This window comes from Oncorhynchus clarkii, unplaced genomic scaffold (assembly GCF_045791955.1).
Source record: "Oncorhynchus clarkii lewisi isolate Uvic-CL-2024 unplaced genomic scaffold, UVic_Ocla_1.0 unplaced_contig_9426_pilon_pilon, whole genome shotgun sequence".
Classification (NCBI taxonomy): Eukaryota; Metazoa; Chordata; class Actinopteri; order Salmoniformes; family Salmonidae; genus Oncorhynchus; species Oncorhynchus clarkii.
In genome coordinates, this window is record NW_027258133.1 from 64,756 (window position 1) to 90,245 (window position 25,490).

The window sequence follows — 25,490 nt, forward strand, 5'->3', positions numbered from 1 at the left end:
AATTTTGGTATGAGGTAGGTGGCAGTTTATGCATGTTCTGTATTGTCGATGTTAACTAAGCCTCTTCAATGACGACACAGAAACAAAGACAGCAGTAAAGTAATTATTAATATTGCATTAGAAAACAAATTTGTATGTAAATGTGTCCACAAACTATAGCAACCCAACTCCACTCTGCTTAATGAATAATGCATGAGCTGAGCCTGCGACACGTCCCAAATGGCACCCTATTCCCTTTAAAGTGCACTACTTTTGACCAGGGTCCATAGGGTAGTGCACAACTATATAGGGGCTAGTGTGTAATTTGGACCGTAACCTGAGCCTCCACCAAGCCTCTCACTGCAGCAGAGAACTGCATCATGTTTTGGAAATGCCTCCCCCCCCAATTTAGACAATGTGCTGTTTTGTTTTCCTTACTGGGGTTTAACTTAATTTAGGCAAAACAGTTTAGGTACAAATTGATTGATTTCAATTGATTGATTTCATTGATGCGTCCCATGGGAATTCAGTGGGTCATCTCAGAATACCAAGGTTTTTTATAATAAGAATATGGTTCAGCTACTGTATTTGGAAAAACCAAAGCCAGAATGAGCTATTCTATTACAACAAAAAACAGATGGTGTCACTGTTGTCTACAGATTGTTTGAGTCTTTTATTTATATATCTATGAACTGTTCACTATTAGCACTTAATTAATGAGAGACTGGAGCTGTAGAATCTGACCTAATGTTCGTGGTGCACTTATTAGTATACATATCTCTATTCACAAACACAATTAAAAACGATTCAAACGACATATGAGAGAGAGTGAATTCTGCAAAAATATCCTCTGTGTTCAACGTAAAACACCAAATAATGCAAGCAGCGCAGAATTAGGCCGATACCCACTAATGATCAAAATCCGGAAAAGAGCTGTTAAATTCTACAACCACCTAAAAGGAAACAATTCCCAAACCTTCCATAACAAAGCCATCACCTACAGAGAGATGAACCTGGAGAAGAGCAAGCAAGCTGGTCGAGACCCCACAGAGCCCCAGGACAGCAACACAATTAGACCCAACCAAATCCTGAGAAAACAAAAAGATAATTACTTGATACATTGGAAAGAATTAACAAAAAAACAAAGCAAACTAGAATGCTATTTGGCCCTAAACAGAGAGTTCACAGCGGCAGAATACTTGACCACCGTGACTGACCCAACTTTAAGGAAAGCTATGACTATGTACAGACTCAGTGAGCATAGCATTGCTATTGAAACAGGCCGTCGTAGGCAGACCTGGCTCTCAAGAGAAGACAGGCTATGTGCTCACTGCCCACAAAATGAGGTGGAAACTGAGCTGCACTTCCTAACCTCTTGCCAAATGTATGACCATATTAGAGACACATATTTCCCTCAGATCACACAGAATTCAGAAAACAAAACAGATTACTAAAAATAAAATAAAACAATACTGATAAACTCCCATATCTACTGGGTGAAATACCACAGTATGCCATCACAGCAGCAAGATTTGTGACCTCATGCCACAAGAAAAGGGCAACCAGTGAATGAAATCAAATTGTATTAGTCACATGCTCCGAATACAACAGGTGTAGAAGAACAAACACCATTGTAAATTCAACCCATATTTATGTGTATTTATTTTCCCTTTTGTACTTTAACTATTTGTACATAATATGACAATTGAAATGTCTTTTATTTTGGAACTTCTGTGAGTGTAATGTTTACTGTTCATTTTTATTGTTTATTATCTACTTCCCTTGCTTTGGCAATGTCAACATATGTTTCCCATGCCAATAAAGCCCTTCAATGGAATTGAAATTGAGAGAGAGGAGTGAGGGCAATAAATCACTGCTGCCTTTCACGATGTCTCATTAGCTACTCAGATGGAAAGTATTCAGTGAAGAATGTCAAACTAGGTGAGACGCCAAACAGAGACAGAGAGAAATTTAAAATCACAGTCAGTAGCACTTCTAGACACCATTGACCTGAGACGCAGATGTCAGTACTGCAGCAAGACTAGCAGTAAAGTAGTGTCCCTCCCTAGACAGGCTTTGACACGCCCAGTCCTCTCAGTTTACTGCTTACTATTCAATGACCTACACAACGATGAGCTGGCGCAGAGCACAGGACGTCAACAACAGCTTATTCCTTTTCAAAAGTCGAAAGCAAGGTTCCAGCAACCACCGAAGGGCTGTCATTTCCTGGACACTATCCGAGGCTTGACACTGACCGCCGTCCTAACTTTTAGGAGCGATTAGAACAACTCCAGGATGGAAGTGGCCCTGGTATCGTATGCAAATACGTACGCTGACGTAGTTGATCACGTGGTTTTTGGCGTAGATCCCCCTGCGAACGCGGATTTTTTCCGGCTGTTGTCTGGCGGATTCGGTCGAATCTGTAGAATAAATCGTCGTATTCGGTTGTTATCGTGTTGTAAGACCCGTTTTGGACCCCGTTTAACGGTGCTCGGCATTACAGCGCATCATACGCGGTGGACAGGTAAGAATCTGCCAAATAGAATATTTATCAGTTTTGCATATCGGCGAAAACAAGTCCCAAAGTTAAACCTGTAGCCTAGCTATGTAGCTAGCTAGCCTCCCACCACCACTGTTTCTATACGCAGACGCCACTACACATTTTAACTTGGTTAGCCAGTAAACTTTGATTGTCCCGGTGTGGCTGGCTACACCTGATTGACGACCTGCGAGTAGTAACAATGTGTCCAGTTTCAAGCAATGAAACGATGTGCCTACAGTCCTCTCGCTTTAGGAAGTTTTGTTTGCTACAATGCTGCGGTAATGTTAGCCGAGATTTTGTGGGAGAGTACTTTTTTCCCCTATGTCGACATAACCAGCAAAATATGGCCTCCACGCCGACATGGCGTTACGTCGTTGGCGAAGGAAGGGGACATTTGGGGAGCTTTAAAAAAAAATGTTTTTATCTTGCCTATTTCTGTTGTATGCTATGGAATGGCGATTGGACTCCTAAGACCAGAAGGTTATAAATTGTTTTCTAGTTCTGGAGTTTAACCAGCAACCTACTTCAATGTCGGGTACCAATGTCGTATGATGTAGGCAGGCTGCAGGCAGCGGTGACGCCTTCTTGCACGTCCCTACTGCACTGTGGCAACAGTCACAGTGGAATAAAACGCCTCGTTGCAGTACAGCCAGGCTACTGGCCGAAGTAGAATATATTGCACATATTGGTGGTTTAAGATGGACTTGGTTCTCAGTATCAAGTTTGTTTCTTGATGAAGATCTATCCCTATGAAATGAGCCTGACACAATAGGCAGTATCTTTACAAACTACAGTAGTGTTGCCCAATGACATGCCTCATGTTATCTTCATGTTATTTCCTCATGCTACACCACATGCTCATGTAGCCAAGTCAAGAAACGTCTGAATTGGAGTTATTTTATTGTGGTATTTAGTGGTGGGTGGGGGTTACAGTATGATTATGGTGTCCAAAAGCCTGAAAAGATGCAGCTCTCAACAGGATGACCTGATTTGACTTTTAGCCCACTGCATGTGTCCACTTACACCACTGTTAAAGGTACAGCGCGTGTTTTTAGGTTCACACAGGACACACCAGCAACTGTAGACCTCATCAACTAGGTTACTAAAACAGGAGGTTGGTGGCACATTAATTGGGGAGGACGGGGGCTCGTGGTAATGACTGGAGCAGAATAAGTGGAATGGTATCAAACACATGGTTCTGGAAAATGATGAGCCGTTCTCCCCTCAGCAGCCTCCACTGGTTACTAGGCATATTCAGGATAGGATCACGCAGGGCTTGTGCATTCATCACATTAGTCGGGGGGGGGGGGGGGGGGGGGGGGGGGATCATCAACATTAGTCGGGGGGGGGGGGGGGGGGGGGATCATCAACATTAGTGGGGGGGGGGGGGGGGGGGGGGGGGGGGGGTCATCAACATTAGTGGGGGGGGTATCATCAACATTAGTGGGGGGGGGGTATCATCAACATTAGTGGGGGGGGTATCAACATTAGTCGGGGGGGATCATCAACATTAGTCGGGGGGGGGATCATCAACATTAGTCGTGGGGGGTATCATCAACATTAGTCGGGGGGGGGGTATCATCAACATTAGTCGGGGGGGGGGGATCATCAACATTAGTCGTGGGGGGTATCAACATTAGTAGGGGGGGGTATCATCAACATTAGTCGGGGGGGGGGTGTATCATCAACATTAGTGACCTGACTAATCCAGTCATGTCACAGTTGTGCCGCGTCTCTAGGGTGACAACCTCAGTTAATTTCTGACTGGTGGAATGTATTCATTCAGATCAAGGCATGGCAGTCATTCTCAAGTCATATGTGCACACTGACTGGTGGGATGTATTCATTCAGATCAAGGCATGGCAGTCATTCTCAAGTCATATGTGCACACTGACTGGTGGGATGTATTCATTCAGATCAAGGCATGGCAGTCATTCTCAAGTCATATGTGCACACTGACTGCTGGGATGTATTCATTCAGATCAAGGCATGGCAGTCATTCTCAAGTCATATGTGCACACTGACTGCTGCTGATGTCATACAGCAGGTGTAGATCACACTTCTATTACTTGGGCTTAGGTTGCTGAAGAAAAACGTAGGCCTACATCCATTTGGTCTCCCTCCCCATTCAGTGTCCTTGATTTTTTTTCATGGTCCAGGCAGCGAATGGCTTGTTTAAAGATGGCCGCCTGTTCTTTGTGACTCGTGGTGCTCACCTCAGCAGTATCCTCTGTCAGACTCGGGGAGATGTTGTTCCTGCCTCCTCTGCTTCTAGATTTTGTGTCGTTAGCTAGGGGACTAAGATGGCCCTGGTGATGTCATACCTGCTGTGGGCACATCTTCCTGTAAAATCCCTGTAGTCTGTGTGGAGCGGCCGTAGTCATGATGACTTCATGACAGCATAGAGACAGCCTCGTTAGCCTTGCACTTATTTATTAGGCAGTCGGGCCCCAAAAAATGGAGTTCATCTTCTCAGTGACAGGGTTGAGGAGCTACTCGTGTTTGAAAATGTACTCACTCTCTACTGTCGCTCTGGATAATAGCATCTGCTAAATGACTCAAATATATTTATTAGGCAGTCAGGCCCCCAAAATGTAGTTAATCTCCTCAGTGAGCAGGTTGAGGAAGAGTCCAGACTAATGCAGTGCATGTGCTCATCATGAATCATATGATAATCACCATATGATTACCCTCTTTTTATGTCTTTGTGTAAAATTTTAAAAAAGGCTAGCCCTTTCAACCTGATTGGCCTGCAGCCCTGTCAATCACCCTTCCCTTCAACAAGTTGAACGGAAGCGTCTGTGTGCCGTGTGATGGTTTCTAAGTGTTTAGTATGGGCCTCAACATCATGTTCTGACCGGACAACAGTACCGTGTGATGGTGTGTTTAGTATGGGCCTCAACATCATGTTCTGACCGGACAACAGTGGCGTGTGATGGTTTCCAAGTGTTTAGTATGGGCCTCAACATCATGTTCTGACCGGACAACAGTGGCGTGTGATGGTTTGTTTAGTATGGGCCTCAACATCATGTTCTGACCGGACAACAGTGGCGTGTGATGGTTTCTAAGTGTTTAGTATGGGCCTCAACATCATGTTCTGACCGGACAACAGTGGCGTGTGATGGTTTGTTTAGTATGGGCCTCAACATCATGTTCTGACCGGACAACAGTGGCGTGTGATGGTTTGTTTAGTATGGGCCTCAACATCATGTTCTGACCGGACAACAGTGGCGTGTGATGGTTTGTTTAGTATAGGCCTCAACATCATGTTCTGACCGGACAACAGTGGCGTGTGATGGTTTCTAAGTGTTTAGTATGGGCCTCAACATCATGTTCTGACCGGACAACAGTGGCGTGTGATGGTTTCTAAGTGTTTAGTATAGGCCTCAACATCATGTTCTGACCGGACAACAGTACCGTGTGATGGTGTGTTTAGTATGGGCCTCAACAACATGTTCTGACCGGACAACAGTGGCGTGTGATGGTTTCTAAGTGTTTAGTATGGGCCTCAACAACATGTTCTGACCGGACAACAGTGGCGTGTTGCTACTTTTTAAGTAAATACCTGCAGTCAACTTGTGCAATACGTTAAGAGAGGAAGCTGATGGTGTTGATCATTTCACCTGTCACATTATGAAGCTCACCGTAGTTCCCCAGAACAGTTGAGACAGTCACATTATGAAGCTCACCGTAGTTCCCCAGAACAGTTGAGACAGTCACATTATGACGCTCACCGTAGTTCCCCAGAACAGTTGAGACAGTCACATTATGACGCTCACCGTAGTTCCCCAGAACAGTTGAGCCTGTCACATTATGAAGCTCACCGTAGTTCCCCAGAACAGTTGAGACAGTCACATTATGAAGCTCACCGTAGTTCCCCAGAACAGTTGAGACAGTCACATTATGAAGCTCACCGTAGTTCCCCAGAACAGTTGAGACAGTCACGTGTTTGTTTGTAAATGGCACAACAGGAGAAAGTGCAACACATTCAGCAGAGATTAGCACATGGACATACAAACACTACTGCCACCTTCTGGTTTGGAGTATTTTAACAAGGCAGAGTAGCTGACGACTTAAAGGTTTTTGCTGTGTGGACACAAAAATAATGAGTGCCGACACCGTTCAGAGGTGCTAAGTACTGTCGGCAGGCAAACGTTTAACCAGTGTGTCTAAGTTATTATTATTATTGTTATTTTATTGAACCTTTATTTAACTAGGCTAGTCAGTTCAGCTTCAGCTAGACAGCTAGGTGAGACGAGCACGTGTCAGTCCATAGTACATTTGTCCTCGGTGTTTCAGCCAAGTCAGTGCTAGTAGGAAAAGACAAGTGCCAGTGTTTTGAGTTACATAGGGATTGTTTTATCTGGAACTAAAAGAAGCCAATCTCTTGGAAAGAAAGAGCTTCACAGAGGAGAAGCAGTGACTGTAAATAGCGTCCTGGAGCCACACAACTCTCACACAGACCGCATGGGTTTCCTAGGTAACGTCTCCCATCTGTTTTCTACTCCACAACAGTAAATTGATGTATTCATGTGTGTAATGGGCAGGCTTTCATGTTAGAAGAGTACAGGGAAAGGAAGGAGAGAAAGATGATGATGAGAGGGATATGATAGGAGAGGAGGGAGAGAGGGATATGATAGGAGAGGAGGGATATGATAGGAGAGGAAGGAGAGAGGGATATGATAGGAGAGGGAGAGAAAGAGAGGAAAGAGATGATAGGAGAGGGAGAGAAAGAGAGGAAAGAGATGATAGGAGAGGGAGAGAAAGAGAGATGATAGGAGAGGGAGAGAAAGAGAGGAAAGAGATGATAGGAGAGGGAGAGAAAGAGAGATGATAGGAGAGGGAGTTCGTACTGTTAGGTGACCTAAACTGGGATATGCTTAACACCCCGGCTGTCCTACAATCTAAGCTAGATGCCCTCAATCTCACAAATTATCTAGGAACCTACCAGGTACAACCCTAAATCCGTAACCAATGGGCACCCTCATAGATATCATCCTGACCAACTTGCCCTCTAAATACACCTCTGCTGTCTTCAACCAGGATCTCAGCGATCACTGCCTCATTGCCTGCGTCCGTAATGGGTCTGCGGTCAAACGACCATCCCTCAACACTGTCAAACGCTCCCTTAAACACTTGGTTGCTCTTTAAAAGTGCTTTCCTCACCATCTTAAATAAGCATGCCCTGTTAAAAAAATGTAGAATTAAGAACGTATATAGCCCTTGGTTCACCCCAGACTTGACTGCCCTTGACCAGCACAAAAACATCCTGTGGCGTACTGCATTAGCATCGAATAGCCCCCGCGATATGCAACTTTTCAGGGACTTCAGGAACCAATATACACAGTCTGTTAGGAAAGCTAAGGCTAGCTTTTTCAAACAGAAAAAGCACTAATTACAAAAAGTTTTGGGACACTAAAGTCCATGGAGAATAAGAGCACCTCCTCCCAGCTGCCCAATGCACTATGCTAGGAAACACTGTCACTATCGATTATCCTATATTTATCGGTGATTTCAATAAGCATTTTTCTACGGCTGGCTATGCTTTCCACCTGGCTACCCCTACCCCGCCCAACAGCTCTGCAACCCCCCCCCCCCCCCCCCCCCCCCCCCCCCCCTCCCCGCAGAAAATTGCCCAAGCCCCCTCTGCTTCTCCTTCACCCAAATCCAGACAGCTGATGTTCTGGAAGAGCTGCAAAATCTGGATCCCTACAAATCAGCTGGGCTGGACAATCTGGACCCTTTCTTTCTAAAAAATTAACCGCCAAAATTGTTCCAACCCCTATTACTAGTCTGTTCAACCTCTTTCGTATCGTCTGAGATTCCTAAAGATTGGAAAGCTGCCACGGTCATCCCCCTCTTCAAAAGGGAAGACACTCTAGACCCAAACCGTTATAGACCCATATCCATCCTGCCTAGGGAGGAGGAGATGAGGGGGGGAGGAGAGAAGGGGAGAAGGGGAGGAGGAGGAGGAGAGAGAGACAAGGAAAGGGAGGAGAGGGAAAGGAAGCAGAGAAACAGAGGACAGGTTGAGAGAAGACGAGAGAAGGAAAAGAGATGAGTATGTGAAGGCAAGGAGAGAGCATAAGAGGAGAGGACAAATCAGAATCAAAGTTTATTGGTTGCATACACAGATTTGCAGATGTCGCAGGTGCAGCGAAATGCTGGAGGAAGGGAGAGGACAGAAGAAAGAGCTCAGCTGGGGCTCTTCTCTCTGACTGCAGAAACCCACAGCTCTGACCCAGTCACGTGTCTCCGGCCTGACCAGCAGGTCACCCCTGCTGTAGCAGAGGCTGTCTGATATGTGGACACCCAGTAACGCCAGTCAAGCTTGGTTGACTCTACAGTAGGTCGAACAACTGTCTGTCGCTGATAAAGGCTAGAGGAGGTACTCTGGATGTACAGATGGTTCGTTAGAGAAACACTACTAGGTAACCTTGTGTTGAATGCCACAACAGAAATTCCCTATTTATTCTATCCCGACCTTCTTTATCCCAACATGTGAAATACAATTGCACAAGAAGTAATGTTCCAAAACGTAGAGTTCTCTGACTGTATTTGATCTCCGTAGTGGAGAAGCCGCTTTTTAAAAGACGACCCTGGCACAAATATGCCATGCGGTCTAACCCATTCCGTCAGTATTTCATAACTGCCTGGGACGGCAGCCATCAGGATCTGGGGTTCAAATACTATTTTAAATCTTTCAAATATGTTGAGCGTTTGCTCGAGCCTGCCTGGCGTGCCAGATGGGTTTTTCACTTTCACAACTACTCTACTTCCATTGTGCCAGGCAAGCTAAATCAAGCCCAGATGGAGTATTTGATTTAAAATAACATTTGAACCGGGGTCTGGCAGCCATGGAAGAGGCGATCTGTCTCTGCCTGGCTGGTTTTGGTTTCAGTTGGAAACGCCATATGTAGCCCAGGGTTAGGAGGGAACTTACTGACTGCTACAGATGGTTTTACCAGACACCACCCTGCCAGGACTGACTGTTACAGATGGTTTTACCAGACACCGCCCTGCCAGGACTGACTGCTACAGATGGTTTTACCAGACACCGCCCTGCCAGGACTGACTGCTACAGATGGTTTTACCAGACACCACCCTGCCAGGTCTCACTGCTACAGATGGTTTTACCAGACACCACCCTGCCAGGTCTCACTGCTACAGATGGTTTTACCAGACACCACCCTGCCAGGTCTGACTGCTACAGTTGGTTTTACCAGACACCACCCTGCCAGGACTGACTGCTACAGATGGTTTTACCAGACACCACCCTGCCAGGACTGACTGCTACAGATGGTTTTACCAGACACCGCCCTGCCAGGACTGACTGCTACAGATGGTTTTACCAGACACCACCCTGCCAGGACTGACTGCTACAGATGGTTTTACCAGACACCACCCTGCCAGGACTGACTGCTACAGATGGTTTTACCAGACACCACCCTGCCAGGACTGACTGCTACAGATGGTTTTACCAGACACCACCCTGCCAGGACTGACTGCTACATATGGTTTTACCAGACACCACCCTGCCAGGACTGACTGCTACAGATGGTTTTACCAGACACCACCCTGCCAGGACTGACTGCTACAGATGGTTTTACCAGACACCACCCTGCCAGGACTGACTGCTACAGATGGTTTTACCAGACACCACCCTGCCAGGACTGACTGCTACAGATGGTTTTACCAGACACCACCCTGCCAGGACTGACTGCTACAGATGGTTTTACCAGACACCGCCCTGCCAGGACTGACTGCTACAGATGGTTTACCAGACACCGCCCTGCCAGGACTGACTGCTACAGATGGTTTTACCAGACACCACCCTGCCAGGACTGACTGCTACAGATGGTTTTACCAGACACCACCCTGCCAGGTCTCACTGCTACAGATGGTTTTACCAGACACCGCCCTGCCAGGACTGACTGTTACAGATGGTTTTACCAGACACCACCCTGCCAGGTCTCACTGCTACAGATGGTTTTACCAGACACCACCCTGCCAGGACTGACTGCTACAGATGGTTTTACCAGACACCACCCTGCCAGGACTGACTGCTACAGATGGTTTTACCAGACACCACCCTGCCAGGTCTCACTGCTACAGATGGTTTTACCAGACACCGCCCTGCCAGGACTGACTGTTACAGATGGTTTTACCAGACACCACCCTGCCAGGTCTCACTGCTACAGATGGTTTTACCAGACACCACCCTGCCAGGACTGACTGCTACAGATGGTTTTACCAGACACCACCCTGCCAGGACTGACTGCTACAGATGGTTTTACCAGACACCACCCTGCCAGGACTGACTGCTAAGAGGTTCCTCTGGTTTCTCTGTCCTCCACTCGTTACCTGTATTAATGGCACCTGTTTGAACTTGTTATCAGTATAAAAGACACCTGTCTACTATTTTCTACATTGTAGAATAATAGTGAAGACATCAAAACTACGAAATAACACACATGGAATCATGTAGTAACCAGACAAGTGTTAATCAAAATATATTTGACATTATTCAAAGTAGCCACCCTTTTTCATGATGACAGCTTTACACACTCTTGACATTCTCTCAACCAGCTTCATGAGGTAGTCACCTGGAATTAACAGGTGTGCCTTGTTAAAAGTTAATTTGTGGAATTTCTTTCCTTCTTGATGCGTTTGAGCCAATCAGTTGTGTTGTGACAAGGTAGAAGGTGGTATACAGAAGATAGCCCTATTTGGTAAAAGACCAAGTCCACAATATGGCAAGAACAGCTCAAATAAGCAAAGAGAAACGACAGTCTATTACTTTAAGACATGCAGCACGACATCTATGCGAAGATCTATGCGAAGGAGATGTCGTGCTTCATGAGGCACATGGTGGTCACACCAGATACTGATCGGTTTTCTGATCCACGCCCCTACCTTTTTTTTAAGGCATCTTTGACCAACAGATGTTTTATTTAAATTGACTGATTTCCTTATGAACTGTAACTCAGTAAAATCTTTGAAATTGTTGCATGTTACCTTTCTTTATATTTTTGTTCAGTTCATAAATATGTTGAGGACAGAGTTGAAGAAAGAATGGTCATTCTCAGGGTTAGACTGCATGGTCATTCTCAGGGTTAGACTGCATGGTCATTCTCAGGGTTAGACTGCATGGTCATTCTCAGGGTTAGACTGCATGGTCATTCTCAGGGTTAGACTGCATGGTCATTCTCAGGGTTAGACTGCATGGTCATTCTCAGGGTTAGACTGCATGGTCATTCTCAGGGTTAGACTGCATGGTCATTCTCAGGGTTAGACTGCATGGTCATTCTCAGGGTTAGACTGCATGGTCATTCTCAGGGTTAGACTGCATGGTCATTCTCAGGGTTAGACTGCATGGTCATTCTCAGGGTTAGACTGCATGGCCATTCTCAGGGTTAGACTGCATGGCCATTCTCAGGGTTAGACTGCATGGTCATTCTCAGGGTTAGACTGCATGGTCATTCTCAGGGTTAGACTGCATGGTCATTCTCAGGGTTAGACTGCATGGTCATTCTCAGGGTTAGACTGCATGGTCATTCTCAGGGTTAGACTGCATGGTCATTCTCAGGGTTAGACTGCATGGTCATTCTCAGGGTTAGACTGCATGGTCATTCTCAGGGTTAGACTGCATGGTCATTCTCAGGGTTAGACTGCATGGTCATTCTCAGGGTTAGACTGCATGGTCATTCTCAAGGTTAGACTGCATGGTCATTCTCAGGGTTAGACTGCATGGTCATTCTCAGGGTTAGACTGCATGGTCATTCTCAGGGTTAGACTGCATGGTCATTCTCAGGGTTAGACTGCATGGTCATTCTCAGGGTTAGACTGCATGGTCATTCTCAGGGTTAGACTGCATGGTCATTCTCAGGGTTAGACTGCATGGTCATTCTCAGGGTTAGACTGCATGGTCATTCTCAGGGTTAGACTGCATGGTCATTCTCAGGGTTAGACTGCATGGTCATTCTCAGGGTTAGACTGCATGGTCATTCTCAGGGTTAGACTGCATGGTCATTCTCAGGGTTAGACTGCATGGTCATTCTCAGGGTTAGACTGCATGGTCATTCTCAGGGTTAGACTGCATGGTCATTCTCAGGGTTAGACTGCATGGTCATTCTCAGGGTTAGACTGCATGGTCATTCTCAGGGTTAGACTGCATGGTCATTCTCAGGGTTAGACTGCATGGTCATTCTCAGGGTTAGACTGCATGGTCATTCTCAGGGTTAGACTGCATTGTGAATGCAGGGACATGGTTTGATAACTGTCAAAGTATTTCTTGACTGGAAGTCTTCATGTTTCCCTCAGCTTGGTATTAATATCAGGATTCCTTTTCTAAACCAAATACTTAACTCCTCATGCTGTCTGTGTTCACTGTGAATACCAGGCTCTGTGTTGTCGAGGTACTAGGTCTTTACCAGTGGGAAAGTACTCCTCATGCTGTCTGTATTCACTGTGAATACCAGGCTCTGTGTTGTCGAGGTACTAGGTCTTTACCAGTGGGAAAGTACTATACAATGCAGTCTACTCAATGCTCCGCTTGGGCAAAGTATCGATTCAATTGACCCCTACCTGGATCCCACATGACCCCTACCCGGATCCCACCAGTTGAATAGAAGAATATGTCTTGTGGACCCCGTCCATCTTGATGTGTCTACAGTATCATCAAAAGGGGTGGTGTCTTACTACTTTTGGCCCGACCAACTTTGAGGCGGAACATTCTGGTCTCTGGTGAAGTGGAGAGAATAAACCCCCCCCCCACCCCCTGCTGTTAGCCTGTTTCCATGGTAACCTGGCTGCTAGACCAGTTCAGACTCCATCCAGACTTTGACTGTTATATTTAGAGACACGATGGGACCCTAACCAGTAACTTTGTGGACTATTTAATTGTCCAAATCAGAATCAATGTGATGGTGTATTGACTGGACTCACCCCGGAGAGGATAGACTTGCTCCAGTCCAGTAGTAGCCTGGTAGGCTTTAACACTGGGCTTTAAACACTGTTATTTGTACACTTCTAATACAGAGAATCTGCACCAAGCTTGCAGTGCACCACTCAACATTCCTTGAACCAATTCACTTATTAATATTCTGTGTTCATACCCTAAATAGAATGTTAAGTAAGCAGGGATAGAGAGATTGCCGGTTTCAATGCAGAGCTACAGTGTGTTTTTTCAGGGCCCATTTGATGAGATTTAAATTCATTCTGTGACGTTCCCAAATTCAGCCCCCCTACTGGGGGATGCAGTATTAGCAGAGCACTGTCTCCTCCCACACAGCCCCGCTCTCTACTATCATCATCTACTATCACCCTCCTCTAGAACACTGCAGCTGTGGGTCTGTTCAGAACGCCGCAATGTTTCACAACGTTACACAAAGTTCGGATAGAAATGCATTGTCTAGATCAGACACAGTTCTCTGTCTGGTAGAATAGGGAATTAGGTCACCTCTATTTTGTTGCGTTTCTGTCGCTGTCAAAGTTCTGAACGCTTCACCTCACTGAATACAGCAGATCTTATGGAACAATGAGCCAGTCTGGATGGAATGCCTACCATCTTCCTGTCCACTCTGTTATCCTAGCAACAGTGGTCTGTGCCTTGTCCCCCTCCCCACACCCACCATGACATGTGTTTCTGTCACGTCAGATGAAGGCTGCTCTGGAAGTGTCTCGGCACTCAGCAGGTGGATCCATTCTGCTCTTCAGAATTTACCAACTGTCTTGTTGTCATGGTAGATATGGAAGGGTTGTAGTGATGGAAGGGCTGTAGTGACGGTGTGATGGAAGGGCTGTAGTGATGGAAGGGCTGTAGTGGTGGAAGGGCTGTAGTGGTGGAAGGGCTGTAGTGACGGAAGGGCTGTAGTGACGGAAGGGCTGTAGTGACGGAAGGGCTGTAGTGACGGAAGGGCTGTAGTGACGGAAGGGCTGTAGTGACGGAAGGGCTGTAGTGACGGAAGGGCTGTAGTGACGGAAGGGCTGTAGTGACGGAAGGGCTGTAGTGACGGAAGGGCTGTAGTGACGGTGTGATGGAAGGGCTGTAGTGACGGTGTGATGGAAGGGCTGTAGTGACGGTGTGGTGGAAGGGCTGTAGTGACGGTGTGATGGAAGGGCTGTAGTGGCGGTGTGATGGAAGGGCTGTAGTGACGGTGTGATGGAAGGGCTGTAGTGATGGAAGGGCTGTAGTGACGGTGCGGTGGAAGGGCTGTAGTGACGGTGCGATGGAAGGGCTGTAGTGACGGTGTGATGGAAGGGCTGTAGTGACGGTGCGATGGAAGGGCTGTAGCGACGGTGCGATGGAAGGGCTGTAGCGACGGTGTGATGGAAGGGCTGTAGTGACGGTGCGGTGGAAGGGCTGTAGCGATGGTGTGATGGGCTCATGAGTCATAGTGTTGTCTCTGATTGGCCGGATAGAAAGGTCCTTTGACACACAGTCTGCGACTCAGCAGCTTCACACTTGTAGGGATTCATTGTCCTGCTGCTATTCCTGGACACACAGCAGGTTGATACACAGCAGAGTGAAGTCATTAACTCTTGAGCTTTGGTTGTTATTGTGTCAGATGGAATGACGTTAGTGATCTGGTGAGAGGGAGTCATCCATCGTCCTACGGATGTTTCATGTTCTGTAACTGATGTTGACATCTGTGGCAAGCTAAATCGTCAGGAATGATTAATGATGTACGTTCGTTCTCCTGTTGGAAGCAAATAATGAAAGCCCATGAATACAGCAGCGAGTCACCACAGCAGTGTCCATTGGGGGAGTTACGTTGGTATCTGCTGGCCTGGGTTAGTCGGGCTGGGAGCATATGAGTGGACAGAGTAGGTCTCTCCAGAGCAGAGACGGTGAGCTGAGGACATGATATGAGAGACAAAGCGTCGGCTGGGACCTCATACAAGTTTAATTTGGCTCCAGTATGGCTGGGCTCCTCTCCACCCAGCCAGACACGCCACAGCAGCACAGGGATAAGACGCCCAGCCAGACACGCCACAGCAGCACAAGGATAAGACGCCCAGCCAGACACGCCACAGCAGCACAGGGATAAGACGCCCAGCCAGACACGCCACAGCAGCACAGGGATAAGACGCCCAGCCAGACACGCCACAGCAGCACAGGGATAAGACACCCAGCCAGACACGCCACAGCAGCACAGGGATAAGACACCCAGCCAGACACGCCACAGCAGCACAGGGATAAGACGCCCAGCCAGACACGCCACAGCAGCACAGGGATAAGACGCCCAGCCAGACACGCCACAGCAGCACAGGGATAAGACGCCCAGCCAGACACGCCACAGCAGCACAGGGATAAGACGCCCAGCCAGACACGCCACAGCAGCACAGGGATAAGACGCCTGACACGCCACAGCAGCACAGGGATAAGACGCCTGACACGCCACAGCAGCACAGGGATAAGACGCCTGACACGCCACAGCAGCACAGGGATAAGACGCCCAGCCTGACACGCCACCGCAGCACAGGGATAAGACACCCAGCCAGACACGCCACAGCAGCACAGGGATAAGACGCCCAGCCTGACACGCCACAGCAGCACAGGGATAAGACACCCAGCCTGACACGCCACAGCAGCACAGGGATAAGACACCCAGCCAGACACGCCACAGCAGCACAGTCCTGAATGGAGAGGAGAGCGTCAGTCTGCTACATTTTGAAACCGACCATTGGTGTTTCTCAATGGACAAGTCGAGGTTTCAGTCCTTTTTCTTCCATTTTGGAGCCTACTGAACACAACCCAGGTCTGGTCGACAGACGGATCGGCTCTTAGCAACGGCACTGAGTCTGCCTGACTTCCTGGCTCCATGTCTCCTCCCAGATGAATGAATACCTGCGAGGTGTGTTTTTTTATACACTGCAGCAGTAGCATCAACAGCAATGCATCGAGGACAAGTCCATTTCCGGACAGTGGTTGTCATAACTACCTTATGGAAATGAGGCTGGCCTGAATTTTAACAATGCACCTCTTCTGCTGGTTATGGGAATACCCCAAGTGACGATCCAATGAGTGACTGAGTTTGACGGCAGTCATTTGTACTTGACATTTCCCAGTGCTGATGTGTCTAGTTCCACTTAGACCATCTCTTACCAGAGCCCTGACCACCAGACCAACAGCATGGAACATGTTCTACTTAGACCATCTCTTACCAGAGCCCTGACCACCAGGCCAACAGCATGGAACATGTTCTACTTAGACCATCTCTTACCAGAGCCCTGACCACCAGGCCAACAGCATGGAACATGATGTTCTACTTAGACCATCTCTTACCAGAGCCCTGACCACCAGGCCAACAGCATGGAACATGTTCTACTTAGACCATCTCTTACCAGAGCCCTGACCACCAGACCAACAGCATGGAACATGTTCTACTTAGACCATCTCTTACCAGAGCCCTGACCACCAGGCCAACAGCATGGAACATGATGTTCTACTTAGACCATCTCTTACCAGAGCCCTGACCACCAGACCAACAGCATGGAACATGTTCTACTTAGACCATCTCTTACCAGAGCCCTGACCACCAGGCCAACAGCATGGAACATGATGTTCTACTTAGACCATCTCTTACCAGAGCCCTGACCACCAGGCCAACAGCATGGAACATGATGTTCTACTTAGACCATCTCTTACCAGAGCCCTGACCACCAGACCAACAGCATGGAACATGTTCTACTTAGACCATCTCTTACCAGAGCCCTGACCACCAGGCCAACAGCATGGAACATGATGTTCTACTTAGACCATCTCTTACCAGAGCCCTGACCACCAGGCCAACAGCATGGAACATGATGTTCCACTTAGACCATCTCTTACCAGAGCCCTGACCACCAGACCAACAGCATGGAACATGATGTTCCACTTAGACCATCTCTTACCAGAGCTCTGACCAACAGCATGGAACATGGATGTTCTAATTAGACCATCTCTTACCAGAGCCCTGACCACCAGACCACCAGCATGGAACATGATGTTCCACTTAGACCATCTCTTACCAGAGCCCTGACCACCAGACCAACAGCATGGAACATGATGTTCTACTTAGACCATCTCTTACCAGAGCCCTGACCACCAGACCAACAGCATGGAACATGATGTTCTATTTAGACCATCTCTTACCAGAGCCCTGACCACCAGACCAACAGCATGGAACATGATGTTCCACTTAGACCATCTCTTACCAGACCCCTGACCACCAGACCAACAGCATGGAACATGATGTTCCACTTAGACCATCTCTTACCAGACCCCTGACCACCAGACCAACAGCATGGAACATGATGTTCTACTTAGACCATCTCTTACCAGAGCCCTGACCACCAGACCAACAGCATGGAGCATGATGTTCTACTTAGACCATCTCTTACCAGACCCCTGACCACCAGACCAACAGCATGGAACATGATGTTCCACTTAGACCATCTCTTACCAGAGCCCTGACCACCAGACCAACAGCATGGAACATGATGTTCCACTTAGACCATCTCTTACCAGAGCCCTGACCACCAGGCCAACAGCATGGAACATGATGTTCTGGGTTCTAAACAGGAGGCTGTAACAGTTGTTCCTGAAATGAAACATGTTGGTTCTCATCCCGAGCACCACTGGGTCTTAGTCACCGTTGTGAATAAAAATGGGTTTTCCACAGCAAAGCAATCTTTTAAGAGTTTGAAGAGCGGCAGTTACTGAAATGTGATATTTGATAGTTTTCTCCTGATTTAGAGAAGTGATAACTGATCCGAGGTCAGGCAGTCCACTGTGAAAACAGATTTGTATCTTCATTTTGGAGCCAAACGCTACATTATCCACCATTCATCACACAAAGCCTACTCTTCTATTAAAGTCCTCCTACCATCACTTACCTGCTGTCCTGTCCAATCAGATTCTATCAGCTCAGTCACTGCTGAATGTCGGAACACATTCCCTTATAAAAGTGTTCTATTGCAGAACCAAAAGTCTACGATGTTTGTTATATAAAAACACGTTCTCCCTTCCAGTTTTTGTTGCATGGAAATGTGATTTGGTAATGCATGAGGCAACTAGAATATCAATGACTTCTTTCACGCTCTCTTGAATTAGCTCCTCTATCGCTTCATAATAAAAAGAAATGCTCAGGGAAATTAAATCCACGTACTGTACTGCATCCTTAAGGCTTCTCTGAAGTTTTTTCACATCTGTTACCTTGGAGCCGATTCTGTTTTGGTGCGTTGTCAGATTCAGCTACAGTATGTGTTGCACCAACATGGAGCTGTCTTGGCTTTGGGTGTATGTACTACTGGCTTTAGGCCTTCAATGTAGACTGTACTATATTGACTCTGTTTTACAAATCTTTTGAGAGTATTTTTAACTTTTTGTATTGTTTGTTGGTTTGGCAATGCCACTGTCAGCCAGAGAAATATGTTGAGAAGGATTATCACCACAGCAAGCAAGGTACTCGGAGTCAAACAGACAGGCCTGGATGAGATCTTTAAGGTCAGGGCCCTCTGTAAGGTACTAGGAGTCAAACAGACAGGCCTGGATGAGATCTTTAAGGTCAGGGCCCTCTGTAAGGTACTAGGAGTCAAACAGACAGGCCTGGATGAGATCTTTAAGGTCAGGGCCCTCTGTAAGGTACTAGGAGTCAAACAGACAGGCCTGGATGAGATCTTTAAGGTCAGGGCCCTCTGTAAGGTACTAGGAGTCAAACAGACAGGCCTGGATGAGATCTTTACGGTCAGGGCCCTCCCCAAGGTACTTGGAGTCAAACAGACAGGCCTGGATGAGGTCTTTAAGGTCAGGGTCCTCTGTAAGGTACTTGGTGTCAAACAGACAGGCCTGGATGAGATCTTTACGGTCAGGGCCCTCCCCAAGGTACTAGGAGTCAAACAGACAGGCCTGGATGAGATCTTTAAGGTCAGGGCCCTCTGTAAGGTACTAGGAGTCAAACAGACAGGCCTGGATGAGATCTTTACGGTCAGGGCCCTCTGTATGGTACTAGGAGTCAAACAGACAGGCCTGGATGAGATCTTTAAGGTCAGGGCCCTCTGTAAGGTACTAGGAGTCAAACAGAGAGGCCTGGATGAGATCTTTACGGTCAGGGCCCTCTGTATGGTACTAGGAGTCAAACAGACAGGCCTGGATGAGATCTTTACGGTCAGGACCCTCTGTAAGGTACTAGGAGTCAAACAGACAGACCTGGGTGAGATCTTTACGGTCAGGGCCCTCTGTAAGGTACTAGGAGTCAAACAGACAGGCCTGGATGAGATCTTTAAGGTCAGGACCCTCCCCAAGGTACTTGGAGTCAAACAGACAGGCTTGGATGAGATCTTTAAGGTCAGGGCCCTCTGTAAGGTACTAGGAGTCAAACAGACAGGCCTGGATGAGCTCTTTAAGGTCAGGGCCCTCCGCAAGGCTCACAAAATCATTTTAGACCCAAGCCACCCCCTGTACCTGGACTTTGAACTACTCCCCTCTGGGTGCAGATATAGGGCACCCCTCAGCAGGAAAAACACAACTAGACAATAATTTGTGCCAGACGTGATATCCCTCCTAAATAGCTCGGGCTAATGTTCCTATCGACTCCGTAAGGCCAGCAGGCTAGTCTTTTTTAAAAATGTTTTATTTCTTTATTGGTATGTAACTGTTATGAAAGTTGTGTTGTCAATTTTCTTTTGCATTTAAACGCCACTTTAAACGTGTACATGACACTGCAACACAGTTTCCCCATGGTGACAATACAGTCAGTAAAGTAAAGCTAAAGATGCTCTTTGTGGAAAAAACACTATTTCCTGGTTGCTAAAATTCAAATAGTTTGCTTAATTTCAGTTTGTGACAAAACAAGCAAGTATAGTGTAGAGAATCATTATAATATGTAAACGGCTGTGAATTATATTTTTCCAGAACTAAAAAGATAGTATTTTCAGCTCTTGGATACTAGTGTATAAAACTGTAAAATATGCTAAAAAAACAGTGCACACAGAACAGGTCTACAGCTTCTTTAGACTTGCTTTCAATGAGTGACAGATCTATAACACATATTTCTGTGTTCATTTGGTTGGGTTGCCCATAAAAGTGACATTACATATGTCATCTCTCTGTTAGATGCAATATGCAACTGTCTCCCTAGTAGCAGATTACACATGTCATCTCTCTGTTAGATGTAATCTACTACTAGGGAGACTGTTACATATTGCATCTAACAGAGAGATGACGTGTAATCTGCTACTAGGGAGACAGTTGCATATTGCATCTAACAGAGAGATGACATATGTAATCTGCTACTAGGGAGACTGTTACATATGTAATCTGCTACTAGGGAGACTGTTACATATGTAATCTGCTACTAGGGAGACTGTTACATATGTCATCTGCTACTAGGGAGACAGTTACATATGTAATCTGCTACTAGGGAGACTGTTACATATGTAATCTGCTACTAGGGAGACTGTTACATATGTAATCTGCTACTAGGGAGACTGTTACATATGTCATCTGCTACTAGGGAGACGGGATCGGAAGCAGTTTAGGGTTTCTACCGTCATTGAGTTTGAAATGCTTGTTTTGCCACAGAAGGGACAAGCTAGGCCCTGTGACAGAGGGATGGAGAACAATAACTCTGAATATGTACACTGGTTTAGGGACATTTTCATTGCAGAGTTAGGCCTTATTACCATGGCCAGTTATGTTAAGTAGAGAACAGGAAGAAAAGTGATGCTGACTATTGAACCAGCGGTATGGGATTTTAATATGGTCTGTTTTCAGGTTATTGCAGGATTGTCCTTGTTTCTTTTAATTTCTCCTCTCTCTCTCTCTCCCTCAGATTGGGTGATCTGGGATGAAGTCTCATGAATTCCCTCATTGGAGCTGACATTAACAGTCAGCAGGAACAAGTGCATATTCTTCACAAGACAGAAACATCCCCTCGTTTCCCCTCTACAACGTCCGTCTAACAGTCCCAGGGGACGTACGCACGCCATGGCCAGCCGGAGGAAGACCACGACCCCTTGTAGAGCTGATGCTGTTTTTCGAGGTGATGACATGATGGGGCAAGAGGATCCAGGTGAGATGGAGGTGGAGGTATCGGCGAATGACAAAAGCACAGTGGTGAATGGATCCACAGAGATGCTTCCTGGAGAGGACTGGAGCTCCGGGACAGAGCCTAGTGGTTCACGCCAGGAGTCGCCGGCCCCTCAGAAACCTAATGCGGTGGATTCAAGGCCTCAGAGGAAGCAGCAGGGAGGCTATGAATGCAAGTACTGTCCGTTCTCTACGCAGAACCTGAATGAGTTCAAGGAACACGTGGACTCCAATCACCCCAATGTCATTCTCAACCCGCTCTACCTGTGTGCTGTGTGCAACTTCAACACAAAGAAGTTTGACACCTTGACAGAGCACAACGAGAGGTGTCATCCAGGGGAGAGCAACTTCAAGTTCAAGAGAATCAAGCTGAACAATCAGACCATCCTAGAGCAGTCGATAGAAGGAGCGAGCAACGCTGTGGTCTGTGATTCAACCAACGGCATTCAGACGGGAGAAGACTTCGCCACTTTCCCCCTGAGCAAATCCACCACAGTGAAGATTAGTAAGCCAAAAACAGACAACAAACGGTTATTCACAGAAAGTCAACCGGACAGACTCGACCACGAGCTCCCCAGAAAGCAGATCGCCGCCGTGAATGTGACCGGGACCGTGATCATCCCAGAAGCGTCCCTAAAAGATGGCGTCTCTCATATCATGCCTTCTCTTCAGCGTCCGCCTAACTACAACTTAGTACCAAAAATCGCTGTCCCTTTGAACACCTCCAAGTACAACCCTTCACTGGACAGTAACATGACACTCATCACATCCTTCACCAAGTTCCCGTACCCGACCCAGGCGGAGCTGTCCTGGCTTACCGTTGCCTCCAAGCACCCCGAGGAACAGATCAAGGTGTGGTTCACCCTCCAGAGACTGAAGCAAGGCATCAGCTGGTCCCCTGAAGAGGTGGAAGAAGCTCGGAAGAAGATGTTCAACGGCACCATCCAGTCGGTCCCACAGACCACCTTCACCGTGCTGAGCGGCGCCCAGATGGCTCAGTCCACCAAAGGACAACAGTCCCTAGTTCAATCCGTCCCCTTCAACCTCCTGGGACAGACCAGTTATGTGTTGACGCCGGTTGCGAACGGCTCAGCTGTCAGTTGTTCTCCCATCACACTAACCATGGCAAACCAGGTCGTGCAGTCAGTCAAGCGACCCTTGGTAGCTCCAGTAGTGGCCGCTTCAGAGATCAAACGTCCCTCCATAATCCAGACCATTCAGGCACCTAGACTGGTGGCTTCGCCTAAACCCAGCTTCACTTCAGACGCCAATAAAACCCCAGACCAGATTGCTGTACTGAAAGCGAGTTACACCCAGTGCCAGTTCCCTGAAGAAGAGGAAGTGTACCGCCTCATTGAGTCCACCGGCCTCTCTAGAGGAGAAATCAAGAAGTGGTTCAGTGAGCAACGACTCCTCAATCACAAGGTGGCGCCACAGGTGATCAAGATTGAGCCCCAGGCATTGAAAGACAGTCAGCCCAAAAAGGCTGTGCCCACCCAGTTTCCTCTCCTGGAGAGGCTCAAAGGCAAATCCTCTGAGCAGCTCAAGATGCTAGAGGAGAGTTTTCAGAGGACCAGCTCCCCCACTGAAATTGACGTTGACAACCTTGTTGTGGACACAAGGCTCTCCAAGACTGAGATCGACTGCTGGTTCTCGGAGCGCAGAGCACTGCGGGACAACTTGGAGCAAGCCCTGGCAAACTCCATGTGTCCGAAGAGCCTCGAGGAGCAACGAGGGATACTGAATAGTGTTTACGAACAGGACAGCAAAGTCCGGTGCTCACCTCTTCCCATCGTCACCACTTCCACCAGTCCTGAGCCCATCGACAGGAAATCCCTAGGGCTTCTCAAAGAGGTGTTCACCCAGACCCAATGGCCGTCACCAGAGGAGTACAGCCAGCTGGAGGGACAGACAGGTTTGTCTCGCACAGAGATTGTCCGCTGGTTCAAGGAAAACCGATCCGCCCTGAAGAACGGAACCTTGGACTGGATGGAACCGTTCCAGAAAGTCAACGGCAAAGCAGGACAGAACGGTCAGAGCTCGTCAGGCATCACCGAACGACCCCCAAGCAGCATTCTCCAGCAGCACTTCACAGAAGCCAAGACCACGCTGCTTTCAGCAGAGGACGCAGAGAAGCTTCCTTTGCAGTCGAAACTCATCAACCAGGACATAGTCCAGTGGTTTACCAGTAAGCTGGGCCAGAGTATGACAGACATCAGCAGGGGCAGGGACCAACATGGACAGGCCAACGTGGACAGAAGCAGATGGGTGAAGGTGACCATGGCTGTAGGGGACGAGACTAAAGGTGCTTTGGAGAACCAGAAGATCGGCTCGGAAGCAGAGGTGCTGATGGGAGACCAACCTGGTCGGGTGACTGGATGAGAAGAGCATGGTGAGTAGTCTATGATAAGCTACTGTCCTGCAAGTTTACAATTCCTTTGATCATTAACACTGAAATGCATAATTATCTCGTCTTGATGCCTGTAAGTAACTCAGTCAAAAAATATGTCCCAGATGAAGGGAAATTGGTTATGTAGTAGTGATGGTTTTCCCTTTAATTTAACAGAGCGATGGCTAGCAACAATCTAGCAGCTGTGGCTTTGAACCACGCGGGATGCCTGTAATTTAGCCTTCAGAAAAACATCTTGGCAGGAAGAGGCTATTGAGATTATACACATGTGGTTATCACTGGGGATTTTCCCCCCCTGGTGAACAGAAAAGCACCTCTGATAGCCTGCTGTATGGGTACGTTAACTGCAGAATGATAGGTTAACAACGAAGGGTGTGGTCAGCCATCTGTATAACAAGTCTTGTGTTTTGACATTTTCCTTTGTTTCAGAGGATACTGAGTTTCTCAGGCAGAAGATTCTCAAGATTGTTGAATTCTGGAACCAATGATTTCCTACCTGGCCTGTGACATCAGCACAGCAGCACAGTGGACAGTAGAGTCCACGCCAAACACTGACTGGCAAAGACCATTGAGTGCCAAAGCTGGACTTGATGCATTATTATTATTATTATTATTATTATACTTAATAAATAAAAAAAGGGCCCTTGTAAATATTTTTCTGTATTGAAAAAGCTTTGTAAACATTTTGGGGGTTGCTGGTTTTTACATTTCTAACAGGAGTCAATAACCCCTAAAAGAGGAATGTTTTGGTTTTTATGACTATGATGGAACTTGTAAACCAATTCATCAGTTGGTAATTCTTTTCTTTTTAACAAAACATTTAGTGACCGACAGCTGGTCATAGATGGCACTTATTTCAAGTGGATAGACAAGTAACACTTCTGATCTGATAACCAGTGTGTTCATCCATTTGGACTAAAGGGACTAGGTGGTTCTCTACCAGACCATAGAATCACCTAGCCTGGGTTCCAGGAGTGGAATGATGGCACAAAACAGGTCTGCTACCCAGGCTAAGAATCACATACGTACATCACAATAACAGTTCTCCCCCCTCTCTCATGCTGAATGCTCCTGCTGCCTGAGACGACAGTCAGCCACAGAATGGACATGAATACATTTTTAAAAAACAAGAAAATACACTGTACATGTTTTTTGTAGTTCCGTCTCATTTTTGAATTGCAGCGTCCGTTGCATCAGTGACTGGTCTTTTCTCGTGTTGGCTTTCTAGATATCCATAGATATCCTAGGTGTAGTTAGGCTCCATTTTTTCAATGGCTCGCTCCTTCAGTTTCATGCTGCTTCTATTAGTGAATCATGTTCACACGTGTATCTGGAATACTGTACTGCTACCAAGAATCTCTTTACTTCCTGGTTTGTTTTTTATTTATCCGTCTGCTGTAACTCAATAAAACACAACCAACTGAAGGATGTCTCTTGGTCCGTTGTGCAGTGGTCACTACTCAGAGATACTCAACCCTAAGGGC

General features: G+C 47.0%; 1 protein-coding gene across 2 annotated transcripts; it reads left to right on the forward strand.

Moving 5' to 3' along the window:
• Window positions 1–2,076: 2,076 nt before the first annotated feature.
• Window positions 2,077–25,431, forward strand: LOC139395770 (zinc fingers and homeoboxes protein 2-like). 2 transcript variants are annotated; one of them, XM_071143129.1, is made up of 3 exons: window positions 2,077–2,503; window positions 21,340–23,988; window positions 24,436–25,431. In XM_071143129.1, the coding sequence occupies exon 2, from the start codon at window positions 21,495–21,497 to the stop codon at window positions 23,976–23,978; it is 2,484 nt and encodes an 827-aa protein (XP_070999230.1). In that variant the 5' UTR covers window positions 2,077–2,503; window positions 21,340–21,494; the 3' UTR covers window positions 23,979–23,988; window positions 24,436–25,431. The 2 variants fall into 2 exon arrangements, with proteins under 2 accessions (XP_070999230.1, XP_070999231.1); XM_071143130.1 differs by lacking the exon at window positions 24,436–25,431 and adding an exon at window positions 24,163–24,341 and having other exon boundaries at window positions 2,299–2,503.
• Window positions 25,432–25,490: the final 59 nt, after the last annotated feature.

Bases quoted from the DNA above. Each gene is read 5' to 3' on its own strand.
- LOC139395770 (XM_071143129.1), top strand. From the start codon at position 21,495: ATGGCCAGCCGGAGGAAGACCACGACCCCTTGTAGAGCTGATGCTGTT.